The sequence below is a fragment of the Eptatretus burgeri genome, chromosome 16 (assembly GCF_056783735.1).
Source record: "Eptatretus burgeri isolate ZD-2024b chromosome 16, Ebu_testis_v1, whole genome shotgun sequence".
In the NCBI taxonomy this organism is placed as follows: Eukaryota; Metazoa; Chordata; class Myxini; order Myxiniformes; family Myxinidae; genus Eptatretus; species Eptatretus burgeri.
In genome coordinates, this window is record NC_140976.1 from 25076748 (window position 1) to 25096141 (window position 19394).

Sequence of the window (19394 nt, forward strand, 5' to 3'; positions counted from 1 at the left end):
TATTCTGTGTTGGAGTAACGACCCTACAGGATTGTGCCCAATAGCCAAGGAGACTGCTGAGGCAGCACACCTGGGGGGCGGAGGGGTTCAAAGCATGGAAAGAGCAGAGGGTGCAAGACCTAAAGGGAGGTGATAGAAGATGCCGACAACCACAGACTTGTTTGCGATGGCAAAGTGATCGGCCCATAGACTGAGCTTCATCGTGGTAGATTCCAATAACCTTGAAGACCTTCCAATAACCTCAAAGGGCGAAGGAGCTCCTTGTGAGCCAACGGCCATCCATATCTGGTGCCCAACTGTGTCTGCGGACGTCCTCCTGCAGTTGGGTCACTTCTTATTAGGAGGTTGGTGGCAGGATTTGCACTCCGGCCACCGTAAAACCCTTCATTCCGCAAAACGCAAAAACGCAAAAAAATCTGAAAACCCACTCCGTGGGAGTACCTCCTGTGCAGCTTCCCTTCGCAGGGCAGCTCACCGGATGACGGGATTGGGGCAAAGCCTTCGGGACCCCCAATCTTTGATAGGAGGGAAACCACGGGGTAACATCCCTGGGTCAGATTGCGGGAGAGTGTGTCGGAGTGGTGCTGAGGTGTCGTCCACCAGACGGCGGCCTCCTTGGGTTAACCTGAGGCGGTCCCTTCGGGTGGGTGCCTGGAATGTCCTATCCCTAAGAGAGGATGATCACCTGTCTCTGTTATCATCTGAGCTCAAGCGTTTGGACATCGGGATTGCAGCTCTCTCTGAGGTTCGGAGACCGGATTGCGGCGAGATAATGGTGGGTGGTTACACCTACTATTGGTCTGCTCGCTCTGATGGTTACCATACCCAAGGAGTTGCTGTAGCTGTGTCCAATAAGCTGACCCCAATGATAATTGAGGTAACACCGGTCAACGAGCGTATTATGAGATTAAGGATTCTCACTCCTTAGGTGTCATTTCCCTGGTCTCTGTTTATGCTCCGACTGAGGCGAGTGATCTCACCGTGAAGGATGCATTCTACGCCACGCTCGAGTCTGTGGTTGATCAGTGCCCCAGACGAGATACACTTCTAGTCTTGGGGGATTTCAATGCATCGACTGGAACTGATAGGGATGGTTATGAGGTGTGTGTTGGTCCCCATGGGTCAGGAACTATGAACCAGAATGGCAGTAAGTTCCTTGACTTTGCAAGAAGTCATGGACTTAGGGTGGCTGGTTCATGGTTTCAGCGCCCACAAGCTCATCGCTGGACTTGGTATTCCAACGCTGGCGGTGTGGCAAAGGAGATTGACCATGTCCTCATTGACGGTCGTTGGAGGATGATCCAGAACTGCAGGGTCTACCGGAGTGCTCAGTTCCTCAATACTGACCACAGGCTTGTTGTAGCAACTCTAAAGCTGCACCTTAAATCCTGGAGAATGGTACCATCCCAGCTGAGACTGGATGTTGCCAAGCTCAGGGATGAGAGAGTAGCTGAGGAGTTTGCGAACAGGCTGAGTGGACACTTGGGGGGTCTGGGTGCTTTGGGGGTCCTGAAGAGTTGTGGAGCGCCTTCAAGACCACCGTCCTTGATGTTGCCGGTGGATGCCTTGGAGCTCACCGCAGGGCAAAGAAGAATTTTGTCTCTCAAGGGACACTGGATACCATTGACCAGAGTCGCAGGGCCAGGCTGAATGGCAGAGCTGAGCTGTTCAGGGAGCTGAGGCGTAAAACTGTACGTGCACTGAGGGTGGACAAGGAGGCCTATGTGCGAGGAATCTGTGAGGGGGTAGAGCATCACCTGTGGACAGGTGATTCTCGTCCCGCTTACAGGGGAATTCGCGCATTACGTTCATCCAAGCCCATCCTTCGAAGCACTACAGTTCGAGCAGAGAGTGGTAGGCTCTTGACAGAGGAGTCTGAAGTGAAGGCCCGCTGGGCCGGTTACTTTGAGCGGTTGTACCAGGCTGATCCCCCAACTGTCGAGTTGGACGTCAAGGGTGTTACAATCCCTGTTGCTGACCCTCGAATCAACTGTGGTCCACCTACGCTTGTGGAAACACGGGCTGCGGTGAACCAGTTGAAACGGGGCAAAGCTCCAGGGATCTGTGGCATCCATGCCGAACTTCTCAAGGCTGGTGGAAATGCTGCACTCGTGTCATTGCATGCAGTTTTGTGCTCTGCCTGGAACACAGGCATCATCCCAACTGACTGGAAGAGGGGCCTTGTTGTCCCTCTCTGGAAAGGGAAGGGTGATCGCCAAGACTGCAACAACTACCGAGGGGTGACGCTGCTCTCAGTGCCGGGCAAGGTCTTTGCTCGGATAATTCTCGATAGGGTTCGCCACCATCTACTTGAGCACCAGCGTCCAGAGCAGTCAGGCTTTACACCAAAGAGGTCAACGATTGACCGTATCCTTGCACTTCGTGTCCTCACCGAACGCAGACGAGAGTTTCGGCAGGGGCTGCTTGCAGCCTATGTTGATCTCTGTAAAGCGTTCGATTCAGTGAATCGGGATGTCCTCTGGAGGATTCTTGGTCTTCGTGGGGTGCCACCAAAACTGATCGATCTGATGTCTGAACTCTACTCTGGTACTGAGAGTGCTGTGAAGTGTGGTGGTACCATCTCTGACTTATTTCCAGTTGTTACTGGAGTTCGTCAGGGATGTGTACTTGCCCCCACACTTTTCAGCACTTGTATGGACTGGATTCTAGGGAGGATGTCGGAGAGATCAAGTTGCGGTGCGTCATTTGGGAATGTCAAGATCTCGGACCTTGACTTTGCAGATGATGCAGTCATCTTTGCGGAGACTTTAGACATCCTCTTGGGGGCCCTCGAGGTGCTGAATGAGGAGTCGGAGCCGTTGGGATTACGGGTTTCTTGGGTCAAAACTAAGATCCAGGCTTTCGGTGACATCTTGGATGCTGCTGTCCTGTCTGTGTCTGTTTGTGGTGAGGATGTTGAGGTCGTGGAGAGATTCACTTACCTTGGCAGTGATATTCATGTCTCTGCTGGCTGCGAGTCAGAGGTCAATAGACGTCTGGGTCGGGCCTGGGGAGTCATGGATTCACTGGATCATGGGGTGTGGTGCTGCCGGTACCTGTGCGGGAGGACGAAAGTCCGAGTCTTCAGGTCCTTGGTACTTCCAGTCTTGCTCTATGGGTGCGAGACTTGGACTCTGACCAAGGATCTGAGACGGAGACTTAATTCCTCTGGTACCAGGTCTCTTCGGAGAATCCTTGGCTATCGCTGGTCGGATTTTGTGTCCAACGAGCGGTTGCTGAGAGAGACTCGGATGATATTTGTTACCTGCATAGTCCGTGAGCGTCAGTTGCGGCTGTATGGACATGTGGCTCGTTTTCCTGACTCTGATCCTGCTCACCAGATTCTCTCAGCGAGGGAGTCTCATGAGTGGAGGAGGCCAGTGGGTCGACCACGTGCCTCATGGTTGCAACAGGTTGACCATCATCTCAAGGAGATGGGGATGGGCCTGGCATCTGCCTGGGGGATGGCCAGACGGAGGCCCCTGGAGTACCGGCGGAAAGTGGACGCAGCGACGTGCTGTTCTGGCACATGCTCCCATACCTGACCTGACCTTGAAGACCTTGGTTTCCACAGCATCAAGATGAGCAAGATGTGAGGTAGGGGAGCCAGTCAACAGGGAGGAGCAGTACTCCATCAAGCTGCAGATGAAGGCCTTGTTGAGATGAAAGGAGATGCTAATGATGTTGAGATCTATGGATTTCACAACATCCAGGAATTGAACACATTGAATTAAATGAGAGCACCAGCCAATAGGAGAGAACATTGAACGACGGACAAAGGCATAACAGTCTGCCTCTCTCAAAAACCTTTTGGGAGGTTTAAAAATAAAAACAGCTCCAACACTAATGAAACTATAAAATTCGATACAATGCAAAAATGTTTTGAGGATTAAAAAAAAAAAAAATCCTCCCATTGTCAGATTTTCCTTTCCCTTCAAAAAACCCCACAGGTTACCTTACATTCCGGGCATGTAATCATTGGTTTGTGGTTTTAAAATGGTAAATGAACACAGGATATGGCTTGCCAGGTGAGGTGGGTTTCAGCTCCCGTAATCCTCCCCATAATCCTCCAAGTCTTAAACTACTCGGATCCGACAACGTCAGAGCTAAATGATGTTTTTTATTTTATGTAACTTGCACAATGTCTACTCCAGTATCAATGTAGCATATTGTTTTATTACACGTCTCTCTGTTTACTGCAGCACAGTTGTTTCCAAGTCAGCTAAAAGGGTGGGGGAAGGGAGCGTAGAAGACATTTCGGCCTCACAAACCAAAAATACAGCAAACATTTTTGGAATAGCGATTTTAATGCACCTGACACTAAAAATATATATACTGTGCAAGGAAGCTGATGCAGTGAGAGGCTGCCAAAACCATAAAACCAGTGAAAAGCAATATTTATACCTGAACAGTCATGAATACCTTTTTTTTGTATTTTTGGGTGTGTTTGTTGGGCAACTGTTGCTAACAATTAACAATGTTGTTGTTAAACATTTTTGGGCAATTGTTGCTAACAAGAGCAGAATGACAAAAAGGTGATATTGACACATCGATGGAACAGAGGAAATTGAAATTGGGAAGGAACGACACACAGTCAGTCGATGTGGGAACATACAGACTGGATAAAGGAACTGCATGGGCCAAGTAGACAAGGAACATGTAGGCAGACAGGAAATGCTGACAAACAGGGTAAATGTGGAAAAGTGTGAGTGGACAGGAGAGGACAAAAGATCAGGTATGGGGATATGGTATAATGTGAGATGATGACGATGTCTCACCATTTTAAGGAGTCGAGAGAAGCGCATGATTGAACAGTGTTGGGGACAAAATGATTATGGTCAAGAGAAGAGGGGGACAAAAAAGTGGCAGCAAGCAGTTGGTCTGGATTTGGGGAGGGCATCTGCACTCCATAGCATTGTGGATGAAGGCTTTGTACACTATTAGGAGCTGAAATCGGTGGAGGCTGGAGGTCATCTTGGAGAAATGATCTGCCCACGAAAGGTCATGGGAGATTATGGTGACAAATAACGCAGCTGGGCAGAAAGGTAGGGGTGACTAATCACACAAAGAATGGCAGGGCAGGAAGAGAGAGAGTGACTAATCCCACATGGCTGGAAAGGAAAAAAGGGGGTGACTAATCACACACAGCTGGGCAGGAAGAGAGAGTGACTAATCACACACAGCAGGGCAGGAAGAGAGAGTGACTAATCACACACAGCTGGGCAGGAAGAGAGAGTGACTAATCACACACAGCAGGGCAGGAAGAGAGAGTGACTAATCACACACAGCTGGGCAGGAAGAGAGAGTGACTAATCACACACAGCAGGGCAGGAAGAGAGAGTGACTAATCACACACAGCTGGGCAGGAAGAGAGAGTGACTAATCACACACAGCTGGGCAGGAAGAGAGAGTGACTAATCACACACAGCAGGGCAGGAAGAGAGAGTGACTAATCACACACAGCTGGGCAGGAAGAGAGAGTGACTAATCACACACAGCTGGGCAGGAAGAGAGAGTGACTAATCACACACAGCAGGGCAGGAAGAGAGAGTGACTAATCACACACAGCTGGGCAGGAAGAGAGAGTGACTAATCACACACAGCAGGGCAGGAAGAGAGAGTGACTAATCACACACAGCAGGGCAGGAAGAGAGAGAGACTAATCACACACAGCAGGGCAGGAAGAGAGAGAGACTAATCACACACAGCAGGGCAGGAAGAGAGAGAGACTAATCACACACAGCAGGGCAGGAAGAGAGAGAGACTAATCACACACAGCAGGGCAGGAAGAGAGAGAGACTAATCACACACAGCAGGGCAGGAAGAGAGAGAGACTAATCACACACAGCAGGGCAGGAAGAGAGAGAGACTAATCACACACAGCAGGGCAGGAAGAGAGAGAGACTAATCACACACAGCAGGGCAGGAAGAGAGAGAGACTAATCACACACAGCAGGGCAGGAAGAGAGAGAGACTAATCACACACAGCAGGGCAGGAAGAGAGAGAGACTAATCACACACAGCAGGGCAGGAAGAGAGAGAGACTAATCACACACAGCAGGGCAGGAAGAGAGAGAGACTAATCACACACAGCAGGGCAGGAAGAGAGAGAGACTAATCACACACAGCAGGGCAGGAAGAGAGAGAGACTAATCACACACAGCAGGGCAGGAAGAGAGAGAGACTAATCACACACAGCAGGGCAGGAAGAGAGAGAGACTAATCACACACAGCAGGGCAGGAAGAGAGAGAGACTAATCACACACAGCAGGGCAGGAAGAGAGAGAGACTAATCACACACAGCAGGGCAGGAAGAGAGAGAGACTAATCACACACAGCAGGGCAGGAAGAGAGAGAGACTAATCACACACAGCAGGGCAGGAAGAGAGAGAGACTAATCACACACAGCAGGGCAGGAAGAGAGAGAGACTAATCACACACAGCAGGGCAGGAAGAGAGAGAGACTAATCACACACAGCAGGGCAGGAAGAGAGAGAGACTAATCACACACAGCAGGGCAGGAAGAGAGAGAGACTAATCACACACAGCAGGGCAGGAAGAGAGAGAGACTAATCACACACAGCAGGGCAGGAAGAGAGAGAGACTAATCACACACAGCAGGGCAGGAAGAGAGAGAGACTAATCACACACAGCAGGGCAGGAAGAGAGAGAGACTAATCACACACAGCAGGGCAGGAAGAGAGAGAGAGAGACTAATCACACACAGCAGGGCAGGAAGAGAGAGAGAGAGACTAATCACACACAGCAGGGCAGGAAGAGAGAGAGAGAGACTAATCACACACAGCAGGGCAGGAAGAGAGAGAGAGAGACTAATCACACACAGCAGGGCAGGAAGAGAGAGAGAGACTAATCACACACAGCAGGGCAGGAAGAGAGAGAGAGAGACTAATCACACACAGCAGGGCAGGAAGAGAGAGAGAGAGACTAATCACACACAGCAGGGCAGGAAGAGAGAGAGAGAGACTAATCACACACAGCAGGGCAGGAAGAGAGAGAGAGACTAATCACACACAGCAGGGCAGGAAGAGAGAGAGAGAGACTAATCACACACAGCAGGGCAGGAAGAGAGAGAGAGACTAATCACACACAGCAGGGCAGGAAGAGAGAGAGAGACTAATCACACACAGCAGGGCAGGAAGAGAGAGAGAGAGACTAATCACACACAGCAGGGCAGGAAGAGAGAGAGAGACTAATCACACACAGCAGGGCAGGAAGAGAGAGAGAGACTAATCACACACAGCAGGGCAGGAAGAGAGAGAGAGACTAATCACACACAGCAGGGCAGGAAGAGAGAGAGACTAATCACACACAGCAGGGCAGGAAGAGAGAGAGACTAATCACACACAGCAGGGCAGGAAGAGAGAGAGACTAATCACACACAGCAGGGCAGGAAGAGAGAGAGACTAATCACACACAGCAGGGCAGGAAGAGAGAGAGACTAATCACACACAGCAGGGCAGGAAGAGAGAGAGACTAATCACACACAGCAGGGCAGGAAGAGAGAGAGACTAATCACACACAGCAGGGCAGGAAGAGAGAGAGACTAATCACACACAGCAGGGCAGGAAGAGAGAGAGACTAATCACACACAGCAGGGCAGGAAGAGAGAGAGACTAATCACACACAGCAGGGCAGGAAGAGAGAGAGACTAATCACACACAGCAGGGCAGGAAGAGAGAGAGACTAATCACACACAGCAGGGCAGGAAGAGAGAGAGACTAATCACACACAGCAGGGCAGGAAGAGAGAGAGACTAATCACACACAGCAGGGCAGGAAGAGAGAGAGACTAATCACACACAGCAGGGCAGGAAGAGAGAGAGACTAATCACACACAGCAGGGCAGGAAGAGAGAGAGACTAATCACACACAGCAGGGCAGGAAGAGAGAGAGACTAATCACACACAGCAGGGCAGGAAGAGAGAGAGACTAATCACACACAGCAGGGCAGGAAGAGAGAGAGACTAATCACACACAGCAGGGCAGGAAGAGAGAGAGACTAATCACACACAGCAGGGCAGGAAGAGAGAGAGACTAATCACACACAGCAGGGCAGGAAGAGAGAGAGACTAATCACACACAGCAGGGCAGGAAGAGAGAGAGACTAATCACACACAGCAGGGCAGGAAGAGAGAGAGACTAATCACACACAGCAGGGCAGGAAGAGAGAGAGACTAATCACACACAGCAGGGCAGGAAGAGAGAGAGACTAATCACACACAGCAGGGCAGGAAGAGAGAGAGACTAATCACACACAGCAGGGCAGGAAGAGAGAGAGACTAATCACACACAGCAGGGCAGGAAGAGAGAGAGACTAATCACACACAGCAGGGCAGGAAGAGAGAGAGACTAATCACACACAGCAGGGCAGGAAGAGAGAGAGACTAATCACACACAGCAGGGCAGGAAGAGAGAGAGACTAATCACACACAGCAGGGCAGGAAGAGAGAGAGACTAATCACACACAGCAGGGCAGGAAGAGAGAGAGACTAATCACACACAGCAGGGCAGGAAGAGAGAGAGACTAATCACACACAGCAGGGCAGGAAGAGAGAGAGACTAATCACACACAGCAGGGCAGGAAGAGAGAGAGACTAATCACACACAGCAGGGCAGGAAGAGAGAGAGACTAATCACACACAGCAGGGCAGGAAGAGAGAGAGACTAATCACACACAGCAGGGCAGGAAGAGAGAGAGACTAATCACACACAGCAGGGCAGGAAGAGAGAGAGACTAATCACACACAGCAGGGCAGGAAGAGAGAGAGACTAATCACACACAGCAGGGCAGGAAGAGAGAGAGACTAATCACACACAGCAGGGCAGGAAGAGAGAGAGACTAATCACACACAGCAGGGCAGGAAGAGAGAGAGACTAATCACACACAGCAGGGCAGGAAGAGAGAGAGACTAATCACACACAGCAGGGCAGGAAGAGAGAGAGACTAATCACACACAGCAGGGCAGGAAGAGAGAGAGACTAATCACACACAGCAGGGCAGGAAGAGAGAGAGACTAATCACACACAGCAGGGCAGGAAGAGAGAGAGACTAATCACACACAGCAGGGCAGGAAGAGAGAGAGACTAATCACACACAGCAGGGCAGGAAGAGAGAGAGACTAATCACACACAGCAGGGCAGGAAGAGAGAGAGACTAATCACACACAGCAGGGCAGGAAGAGAGAGAGACTAATCACACACAGCAGGGCAGGAAGAGAGAGAGACTAATCACACACAGCAGGGCAGGAAGAGAGAGAGACTAATCACACACAGCAGGGCAGGAAGAGAGAGAGACTAATCACACACAGCAGGGCAGGAAGAGAGAGAGACTAATCACACACAGCAGGGCAGGAAGAGAGAGAGACTAATCACACACAGCAGGGCAGGAAGAGAGAGAGACTAATCACACACAGCAGGGCAGGAAGAGAGAGAGACTAATCACACACAGCAGGGCAGGAAGAGAGAGAGACTAATCACACACAGCAGGGCAGGAAGAGAGAGAGACTAATCACACACAGCAGGGCAGGAAGAGAGAGAGACTAATCACACACAGCAGGGCAGGAAGAGAGAGAGACTAATCACACACAGCAGGGCAGGAAGAGAGAGAGACTAATCACACACAGCAGGGCAGGAAGAGAGAGAGACTAATCACACACAGCAGGGCAGGAAGAGAGAGAGACTAATCACACACAGCAGGGCAGGAAGAGAGAGAGACTAATCACACACAGCAGGGCAGGAAGAGAGAGAGACTAATCACACACAGCAGGGCAGGAAGAGAGAGAGACTAATCACACACAGCAGGGCAGGAAGAGAGAGAGACTAATCACACACAGCAGGGCAGGAAGAGAGAGAGACTAATCACACACAGCAGGGCAGGAAGAGAGAGAGACTAATCACACACAGCAGGGCAGGAAGAGAGAGAGACTAATCACACACAGCAGGGCAGGAAGAGAGAGAGACTAATCACACACAGCAGGGCAGGAAGAGAGAGAGACTAATCACACACAGCAGGGCAGGAAGAGAGAGAGACTAATCACACACAGCAGGGCAGGAAGAGAGAGAGACTAATCACACACAGCAGGGCAGGAAGAGAGAGAGACTAATCACACACAGCAGGGCAGGAAGAGAGAGAGACTAATCACACACAGCAGGGCAGGAAGAGAGAGAGACTAATCACACACAGCAGGGCAGGAAGAGAGAGAGACTAATCACACACAGCAGGGCAGGAAGAGAGAGAGACTAATCACACACAGCAGGGCAGGAAGAGAGAGAGACTAATCACACACAGCAGGGCAGGAAGAGAGAGAGACTAATCACACACAGCAGGGCAGGAAGAGAGAGAGACTAATCACACACAGCAGGGCAGGAAGAGAGAGAGAGACTAATCACACACAGCAGGGCAGGAAGAGAGAGAGACTAATCACACACAGCAGGGCAGGAAGAGAGAGAGACTAATCACACACAGCAGGGCAGGAAGAGAGAGAGACTAATCACACACAGCAGGGCAGGAAGAGAGAGAGACTAATCACACACAGCAGGGCAGGAAGAGAGAGAGACTAATCACACACAGCAGGGCAGGAAGAGAGAGAGACTAATCACACACAGCAGGGCAGGAAGAGAGAGAGACAGAGACAGAGACAGAGACAGAGACAGAGACAGAGACAGAGAGAGAGAGAGAGAGAGAGAGAGAGAGAGAGAGAGAGAGAGAGAGAGAGAGAGAGAGAGAGAGAGAGAGAGAGAGAGAGAGAGAGAGAGAGAAAAAAAAAAAAATCAAACACAGCTGGACAGTGAGGAACGGGTTGACTAATCACACAGCTTTAAGGAAGATTTCAAATGAGATCTGAAATAAATCTGTGTGCAAAGATCTGTTGAGGGTTAGAGTTCAGGATAGTAGAGTAAAGCTATTAGATTTCAGGAAGGCAAACTTTGAGGGTATGAGGAGAGAGTTGAGTCATGCAGATTGGGAGACTCTAACAACAGGACAATCAGCACCAGAAAAATGGGAAACAATGTGTAGAGTGCAGGGTAAGTACATTGCAATGAGATGTAAAATTTGAAGTAGAAAGAGACCAGGGTGGTTGAGTAGTGAGATAAGGAATGCTATTAAGGAGAATCAAAAGGCATTTATTAGGTTTAAAATAACAGGACTGAAGTTTGATTTATATCACTATCGGAGGTAAACAGAGGCAAGTTAAGAAAATAACTCGGCAAGCCAAAAGAGAGTATGAGAAGGACATGGCTAAGCATATTAAACATAATAACAAGGCTTTCTTTAAGTATATCAGGGGAAAAGAACAGGTTAAGACCAGTGTGGGCCCATTGAGGAATCACACCGGGAGAGTGGTGAGTGAGGAAAGTGAGATGGCAGGCTTATTAAACAGGTATTTTTCTTCAACATTTACACAAGAACAGTCAGTAGAGTTGCCAATAGTATCTATCGAGGAGGCGAGGAAGGGCTTTTACAGAAGATCCGAGTTGGAGTGGAGGAAGTAAAGGAACAGCAAGGTAATCTAAGAGTAGATAAGGTTCTACTCTTAGATTGGAGAGTGGCAAATGTAATACCATTATTTAAGAAAGGATCCAGAGAAGAATTGAGAAACTATAGACCTGTTAGTTTGACTTCAGTTGTGGGGAAGGTGATGGAGACATTAATTAAGGACTGGATGAGGAACCATTTAAACAAATACAAACGAATTGTCGGTAGTCAGCATGGGTTTACCAAAGGTAGTTCCTGTTCAACAAATCTTTTAGAGTTCTATGAAGCAGTGTCTGATTGGGTGGATGTGGGAAAGGCAGTGGACATAGTGTACCTAGACTTTAAGAAGGCATTTGATGAGGTACCACATCGGAGGTTGTGGAGTGGCTGGTCAGGTAGCTAATTGGATTGCAAACTGGCTTAGTGGTGGGAAGCAAAGAGTGGCTGTGAGTGGGAGGATGTCTTGCTGGGAGGATGTAAGTCGCGGGGTACCTCAGGGATCAGTACTCGGACCAGTACTATTCATTATTTACATCAATGATTTGGATAATCAGGTAAAGAGTAAGCTTTCCAAATTTGTAGATGACACAAAACTTGGAGGTGAGGTGGATAGCAGAGGGGGTCGTGATCAGATACAGGAAAATATTGATACTTGTATAGATTGGGCAAAAGACTGGCAGATGGTATTTAACCTGAGCAAGTGTAAGGTGTTGGGGATGGGAAAGAACAATGAAAATAGAGATTACAGGATGCAAGGGGTAATTTTGGAGTGTGTCACTCAGGAGAAGGATCTGGGGGTGGTAATAGATATGGGAGAAAAGCAGGCAGCACAATGCCAGGCAGCTATAGGTAGAACAAATAGGGTTTTAGGTTGAATTTGGAGGGGGATCAATTATAAATCAAAAGAGGTGGTGTTGACATTGTACAGGAATTTAGTGAGGGCCACATCTACAATATTGTGTGCAGTTAGGGTCACCACAACTCAGGAAGGACATAGATGCCATAGAGAAGGTTTAGCGCAGGGCTACAAGATTGATTCTGGGCCGAGCTCGACTCAGCTATGAGGAGCGGCTGAAGGAGACAGGGCTTTATTCACTAGAAATGAGGCGGTAACGAGGAGATATGATAGAGATGTTTAAGATAATGAAAGGGATAGATAAAATTAGTGCAGATGAATTATTCAGCAGAAATAGACAGTGATAGAATGAGGGGCCATAGCTTGAGAGTGAAGAAGAGGAGAGTTAAGACGGTTGCAAGGCAGGGGTCTTTCACTCAGAGAGTAGTTCATGCATGGAATGGTCTCCCTGGAAATGTAGTGGCAACAGAAACAATAGATAAGTTTAAATTAGAATTAGATAGGTACCTGGAAGTTATGGAGAGAAGAGAGGGTATGGGGATGTTGATTGGAGTTTTTGGGAATTTGAGCATTGGTGGGTGATTGTGTGCAACCCCCCCCCCCCCCCCGTTGTGTCTGCGATTTGTCCCCACAATATCTCCGCAAGGCACTCAAGGCCCACCAACAACCCCTTTATCGTAAAACTACCAAAATCACGAATCACTTCTCACCTTCACTCTTTCATTACTCTTTTTTCCCACCTTTGGAACAAATTCGCGCACTCTCTTAATAATCTGGTTCAATCCCACTCTTCAATCCCACTCTTCAATAATTCAATCCCACTCTTCCCTCCAGGTTTTCAAAACAGCTGTTCACCACCATCTCTTATCGTCCCCCATCCCAATCCTCGATCTTTTCTACCCCCGTTAATCCACCCCAAACCCAACTTCTTCAAATTCCCTGCTTGTATTCCTGAAAGTCCCTGTAATGTCCATCTTGTATTGCCCATGTTCCCTAACCCATTCCTCTCCCTTCCACAGATCTCCTAATGTGTCTGTTCCCCACTGTTTTGTCCTTCCCAATCTCGCCCCTCTTGTCTCATGCCCCTCTTGATGTGCGTTGTGTGTTAGCTCTCATACGAGCCTCGACAAGGTATACAAAAAAAAATAATTAAAAAAAGATGTATTAAAATTGGGTCCAAGAAGAGATGCAACACCAAGATATTATTGCGGTTCTCGGAACCGCATGCATACAACAGATAGGTGTCCCAAGACAGTCATTCCATTATTATACGTGCAGATAGTCCCTTTCCTTTTGTCTTGCGGGACAACTGGGGCGTGCGTTGCGATGATCTCATAGCTAGGTTTGCTTACATCATTTTCTTCTTCATTTCGTCGCTACTCTTCTTTTCTGATTATTCCTGAGGTAAATCTGAGCGACGTGCACCCAGCGCTGAGATGGGTCCTCAGCAAGGGCCAAGCAGACACTGCACCCACAACCCTCGTACAAAACACAGCCTGCCAAACGCACTCGCAGCAGTAATTTCCACCCGATGGTGTTTTCCACAACACAGGAAACACAGCCAGCACGACACCCACGCTGCACGAAACGCGTATGGAGGCCGATAAAGGCGACTCCACGCCATGTTGGGCGGGATACGAGTGTGCGAGGTAGAAGACTGGCGTGTTCCTTTTCAACCTCAATATCCGACACATATTTGTGTCCGCTCCGCGCACACGCTAGCAGAATCGGGCGAACGCGAGCACTGACCACGTAGACCATGGCCGAACCCAGCACACTGTATAGAATGTGCTCGAAGGCAGACACGTATGCCGCTCGCGAAACGTGCATGAATTTATCCATAACGATGTACCTTCGGCTCTCGCTGGCAGCAGCGGATTCTCCATGGATGGTGAACGTCTTCTCGTCTCTATGGCCAGAGAAGCTGCGATCGAGCCGGGGAATGTACAGTGCGGGCCACGTTGGCACATGCGGAGCGAGCGCGTTGATCGGCACTGGTCGAACGCCCGAGCTGGCATGCGGGACCCTCGGCCAGTCGGTCGCCAGGACGTAGCCCGGGGTTTTTGCAGGACGATTCGCGTGACATTTTCGGTGTGGGCGGTTCGTGTCGTGTCGTGGGGTCGGAGAGGAGTATTGCCACTATCTGGGATGGCCTTGCCGGAAACGAAGTGAGGAGGTTTCCGGCCAAAGTTTGTGGGCCACGTGAGGGGTCGGGGCCAATCGGAGCGCCCGATTCAGGTGATGACATTTCGATTCAGGGTGGTCCCTTCCTCCGTGCGGCAGGTCCGAAAAGGTCTGAGCGGTCCGTCCGCCTTTCTCTCTCTCTTTCTCTTTCACTCGCTCGATCTGGCCTCGCCCTCGTCCCTCGACACGTCCTGCCTCCTGCTGTCTGGACTCCGCCTCGTCTCCACCCACACGTCAACCCCACCCGCCTACCTGGTCCCGCCTTCCACTCTCTCCATGCCCTCTGGACTCCGCCCCTTCTCCACTCAAGCCCCTCCCACACGAACACGGTCTACACACCTCTGCTGAAGCCAGAGACGACGTGCCCTCTGTCGGGTGCCGCATTACGGAGCATCGCCCCCAAAACATATTGGTGGCATGTCGTGCTTTCTAGCACAAAGGTACCAATAACGTAGCCTCAACTCCTTTCCCTTCTCATTTTAATACTCCTTCTTCATCGGGTTGTGTGTGTGTGTGTGTGTGTGTGTGTGTGTGTGTGTGTGTGTGTGTGTGTGTGTGTGTGTGTGTGTGTGTGTGTGTGTGTGTGTGTGTGCGCGTGTGTGTGTCCTGGCACCTGTCTGCTTAAGTAAGACTGCAGTAGATTGTTATTGTTATTATTCTCATGTTAAGTCTGCTCTGTGTCCCCTTTTGTAAGTTGCCTGTTTATTTGCTGCACCACACCTCTCTCCCCTATCTCTGCACAACACACCCCAATAAATCTTTATCGTACCACATACCTTTCCTCGCCCACTGTTAATAAATTATTATTAGGAATGTTCCCTGCTCGTTTTTGTCTTTTCTTCCATTGATCCAGCATGGTCCGAATCCTAGTTTAGCCGGGACTTTATTCCCAACGATCCGTTCCTTTTAGCCGGTTCGTCTTTGACAGTCGCTCGGCTGCATCCGATCCAGTAAAGTGATCCGATCTGGTAGTGATCCGGTTCAGACAAGGCGTACAGAGGGCATGTTCCCTAGTAATTAAACCACGTGATTAATTAGGTAACCCGATTAACCCATAGAGGGGAGGACCCTAGGTCACGCGGTTGAGTTATTGGCGTCCACGGTCGGTTAAGCGACCCGCCGCGTCACGGAATTATCCGTGTGCGATGGCCTACTATTCCAGGGAGTCTGGTGGGAACAGAGATAGCTTCCCCCACCTAGAGGTCTTCTCACCCGACCCCCAGCCCGCAACAATATTATGAACAATGGAATCACTTTCTTTGTATTAAATGTGTATATTCACCAAACAGAATATTTTACTACAATAACAAATGCACAATGAAATAAATTATGTTCACAAAACGAATTGGTGAATTTGCTTACTTTTTCTTTATTTACCCAACCCTTCTTCTTTCAACGCCAAACACACCGCAGTGGGGCCCTGAGGTGTCCCATTTCTGCCCTGGAATACCCATCATGCTCATCGGCTGCAAAACCGATCTGAGGATGGACAAGATTCGTTTGCGGAGACTGAAGGAGCAAGGAAAAGATCCACTCACGTACAACAAGGTACATCAACGTCCTGCATGATCCACACCAGTGGGGTCGATACTAATCCCAGCAGAAAGTCATTTGACTGTGGTCAACTAGACCTTATGATGATGATGATAAGTTGATAATGGCCAAAATTATTCCCACCTGGTGGGGTTGGCGGGGGCGGGGGGGGGGAAGGGTTTTTTTTATTTTGAGCAGGGCCTTCGCGAACCCGACAGTCAGAGCAAGAATTTGGAAATTGTTCAGCATGCTGGCGATAACTCGCCTCCTCTTCATGAAGGACACCGTGGGATCTTTAACATTCACCAACTAATGCGAGTAGACGGGACACCCAGTTTAGCATTGATCCGCAGGGATGGCACACGCATTGATGCCTCACCCTGCGCCCGAATGACAGTTTATAACTGTGTCGAGATTCAAACCCAGGATGGACAGCTTATTTTATCTGAATTTTGTTTAAATGTGGATTGCTTATTTGTATTGCAAGGCCTAGGTATATTGTGAGATGACGCTACGTTAAAAGTATCTCAATCTCTCTCTCTCGATCGAGTGCAGCCTGTGGCTGCTGGTTGCATCATTGGTTGGGAAGCGGCTATGCCGCTGATGCAGTGTCCCCCTTACCAGTACAGTGGTACTCATTTTGCCGACCTCGGAAGGATGACAGGCTGAGTCAACCTCCTGGTGTATTTTAATTCAGCAGCCAACGGGGCTTGAACTCAGGACCCTAGGATCCCAAGCCGCCACCCTAACCATTAAGCCAACACCAGGCTTAGTATCTCAATGAAATGTATACAGACTTTAATATGTCAGAAAATATTAATTAAATAGCAGACAGCGTTGATGTTGAGTGTTACTCATACCGACCTAACAGATGGCGTTTGCGTATGATGGAATGATTACACGCCATCAGTCAGCTGTTATCCATAAGCGAGTGCAGAATGACAACATGGTGGCATCTCAGTTGTCATTTGAGCACTGCAGCTGATTTTGAAGTGGTATTGGAAATCTGAGAACATGTGCGAGGTGAAAATAATGTTGAGGCTAAAATTTTCAACCTCCCCACCACCATGATTAACCATTTTGAGAATCAGTAATTAAGTTTGAAGCTGATGGTGCAGTCTTCGTTGTTCGTATGCAACACAAGACTGTGGGGGGCAGCATCATTGGCTGAGGGCATGCCTGTGCAATGCCCTCTGCTGGTTAGGGAAAGAATTTGGAATTTGGCCAGTGCCGGCAATAGCTCACCTACTCTTCGCGAAGGACACTGTGAGATATTCAATGTCCGCCGACGAATGCTGGTAGACGGGATTCTCGTTTAACGTCTGAGGGACGACACACATTGATGAATCTCCCTGCCTGTGAAACACTGGGATGACAGATCCCTGTGAAATCCAGATTATATCTGGATTGGGATTCAAACCCAGGCTAGACACCTTGGAGAAGAGTGCACACCTGATGGTGCAGTGCAAGATATGCACAATGCTCCTCTGGGAGACCATTTACACAAAAGTGAACTACGTCGTTTATATGTCATCATTTCTTTCTCCACACTGCGTTCACTCCTCTTTGTGCTGTTTGATAAAGGTTTCCGACACAAACGGTTTTCAATCTATAAATTCTGTAAAATCCATTTTATCGATACACTGTATGCCGTCGTCATGTTTTCCCTGTCATTTTGACAAGGTTAAATGTGTTTATTAATTTGCCAATGACACCACAGGGTGAACAAGCAGCACAAAAGATCCAAGCATACATCTACCTGGAGTGTTCAGCCAAATTCCATGAGAACATAGAGGACATCTTCCAAGAGGCAGCCAAAGTTTGTCTACGAGCTCGGCGACAGGCTTGCCGTCATCGAACTTGTACTTTGCTTTAGATTCTGCAGAGGTTTGCCAGCTCGAGAGATGGGAACTTCTCAACATGGTGTCATCATTGTGGGGGCCAAGTGTGGTCATAGGACCATACGGACGACTTTCCGGATCAGATTTTGCTACCATGTGTGCCATATACCATCATCGGCTTTGTATGTCTGAGTTGAGTTTCAAAACGTGGCAAAGAAAGAGTGACGAAAAACATTGGTATGGTGAAAAGTGGCTCTCGTAGGACTTCTTGAAGAGGTGGTTAGGCCCGATACTAATCCAGTGAGGTTGGTTAAAATTTTTACCATTACAAATGTTCTCAATTTGTGGGGTATTAAGATTTACAGGTGTGAATCTTGTGATTTTTTTTTAATTGCAAAGACTTGGTATAATCATCACATCTCTCTCTGCTAAAAATGGGACAATCACCATCCTGGTTCGAAAGAACACAGAAGTTATAGAATTTCAAAAATATGCTTTTTCTTTGTGAGCAGGTTCCACACACCTGAGAGAAGGGAAATAACTGTTGTGTTCGCTCTCAAGCGTTCTTGAGCTAAAACACTGTTAAAAAATTGTTTGCAAGAATCTGTTATGGTTTCTCGGAGGTTGGTTACAAAGAGTAAAGTTTTGTTAGGGTAGGGACATGCATTTATTTTAACACTACAACCATCACAGAGCATTTTGCAATGAAGATCTAACTCATAAACCAGCAAGTGTTGCTGGTAATTTGCAAAGCAACCAACATGACCTGTGCAATAGAAGCAGCACTCTGCAGGCACTTAAGCTTTCTCTATATACACACATATATGTCCAACGGGATGGTGCAAAGGTAGTGCATCTGTAAGCCATTGTTTGGATTTGCTTCCCGATCCAACTATAAACTGTTGGATTAGGCTTCATAATGAAGGGTGTCGCATCACAAGTGCAGTCCCGCAGATCGATGTTAAGCTGGGTGTCCCATCTGCTTGAATTAGGTTTTGGATATATTGAAGATCACACAATGGCTTTTGTGAAGAGTGATTAACTGGCAGCACCTGAACAAATTACAAAATTGCTATTCAAATCAGCTCCAGTCAAACAGGCCTGACCAGCCCATTCTGACAGAGGGGCCAAACATTCTCCTGAGCTCTCTCTGTCTTTCGAGTGCAGCCTTGTGGCTGCTGGTTGCATCATTGGTTAGGGACGTGGCTATGCATGGTCCCGATTACCAGTACACTGGTACTCATTTTGCCAACCTTGGAAGGATGACAGGCTGAATCAACCACACCTGGTATTAATAAGCGGCCAACGGGGCTCGTACTCAGGACCCTACGATCCCAAGCCGCCACCCTAACTGCAAAGCTAACACCAGGCTTCACCTGAGTTGATCCTACAAGAAGGTGGAATTGGGGCTGTTAATGTAGTTTATATCTGCCTTTTAAGTTGATGCTTTAATTAAGAAGTGTAAAAAAAATAATTTTTTTATA

General features: G+C 48.6%; 1 protein-coding gene across 1 annotated transcript in view; it reads left to right on the forward strand.

Moving 5' to 3' along the window:
- The window catches only part of LOC147010727 (rho-related GTP-binding protein RhoF-like), a 58322-nt gene extending 38932 nt beyond the window's left edge, over window positions 1-19390 (forward strand). Inside the window, exons 4-5 of the mRNA XM_085859576.1 lie at window positions 15950-16084; window positions 17790-19390. Coding sequence (XP_085715702.1) covers window positions 15950-16084; window positions 17790-17945 — 291 coding nt within the window. The 3' untranslated portion in view covers window positions 17946-19390. The remainder of the gene's footprint in view (window positions 1-15949; window positions 16085-17789) is intronic.
- Window positions 19391-19394: the final 4 nt, after the last annotated feature.